Here is a 980-nt window from a genome sequence, read left to right as displayed (position 1 = left end):
AAATGAAGGGATTCAAACCTCGGACTTTTTGCCCCGGATAACCTTTCAATCGAACAATTTTGCGGCACTGTACGGAAAGGTACAACACAGGTACATACACCACTGGCACTGCGCTGCACTGCTCACCCTAAAGACCCCAACGAGATTTGCGAATATTCTCTCCCTGTTTTTAAACAGAAAGAAACCATTCATCCAAATACTGAAAACGAAACGAAACGAAAGAAAGGAAACTGAAATGGTGTCGTACCTGACGCCGTACACCCACTTGTACCACTCCACCCACCGCGACCCGACAACCCCACTGATCGGTGGGTCCAGTAGCCGAGCCCTCCCGCGGGCTATAAAATGGCTCCCTCGTTAGTCGTCCCGGCAGTGCCCACACCCACACACACCCCACCACACCATGAGGCAGCTGATCCGGCGGCTCTCCCGCGTCGGCGACTGCTCGCCGCCGCCGTCCCACTCCCAGGAGACGAGGAAGGGCGAGGCTCACGCGGGGGTGCCGGAGGGGCACGTGCCGGTGCACGTGGGCGGCGGCGCGGACGGCGCGGAGGAGCGGTTCCTGGTGCGCGCTGAGCTGCTGGGCGCGCCGGCTCTCGCGGACCTGCTCGGCCGCGCCGCGCAGGAGTACGGGTACCGCCATCAGGGCCCGCTCCGCATCCCGTGCCCCGTCGCCGTCTTCCGACGCGCGCTCGCCTCCGTGGCCGTGGCCGCCGCCGGCGACGAGGAGGGCGACTGAGTAGGATCGGCCGGAAGAGGAAGCTCGCTCTGGCTACCGCTGCTCGTTCTCGGCGCGGGCCGCCTATATGCATTTGTTGGGCTGGGCTCGTGGGCGTTTGGGCCCGAATTTTGAGGGCTACGCCTTTGTGGAACCTTAATTATGTTTTTGTTGTTGTTGTTGTTATGCTCCTTTTTGTTACTTTCATGTTTGTTCAGTGACGGAGCTCTATAAAATTAATGCCCCGGGCCACTCTATAAAA

General features: G+C 60.0%; 1 protein-coding gene across 1 annotated transcript; it reads left to right on the top strand.

Moving 5' to 3' along the window:
- The first annotated feature begins 278 nt into the window (after nt 1-278).
- On the top strand, nt 279-980 carry LOC103640641 (Auxin-responsive protein SAUR71). Its single transcript, XM_008664107.4, has one exon. It carries the CDS (start codon nt 404-406, stop codon nt 737-739), a length of 336 nt encoding a protein of 111 aa, XP_008662329.1. The 5' UTR covers nt 279-403; the 3' UTR covers nt 740-980.

The sequence above is a fragment of the Zea mays genome, chromosome 1 (assembly GCF_902167145.1).
Source record: "Zea mays cultivar B73 chromosome 1, Zm-B73-REFERENCE-NAM-5.0, whole genome shotgun sequence".
NCBI classification, from domain to species: domain Eukaryota; kingdom Viridiplantae; phylum Streptophyta; class Magnoliopsida; order Poales; family Poaceae; genus Zea; species Zea mays.
The sequence above is the reverse complement of the archived record's forward strand: the minus strand, read 5'-3'. Positions and strand labels throughout refer to the sequence as shown.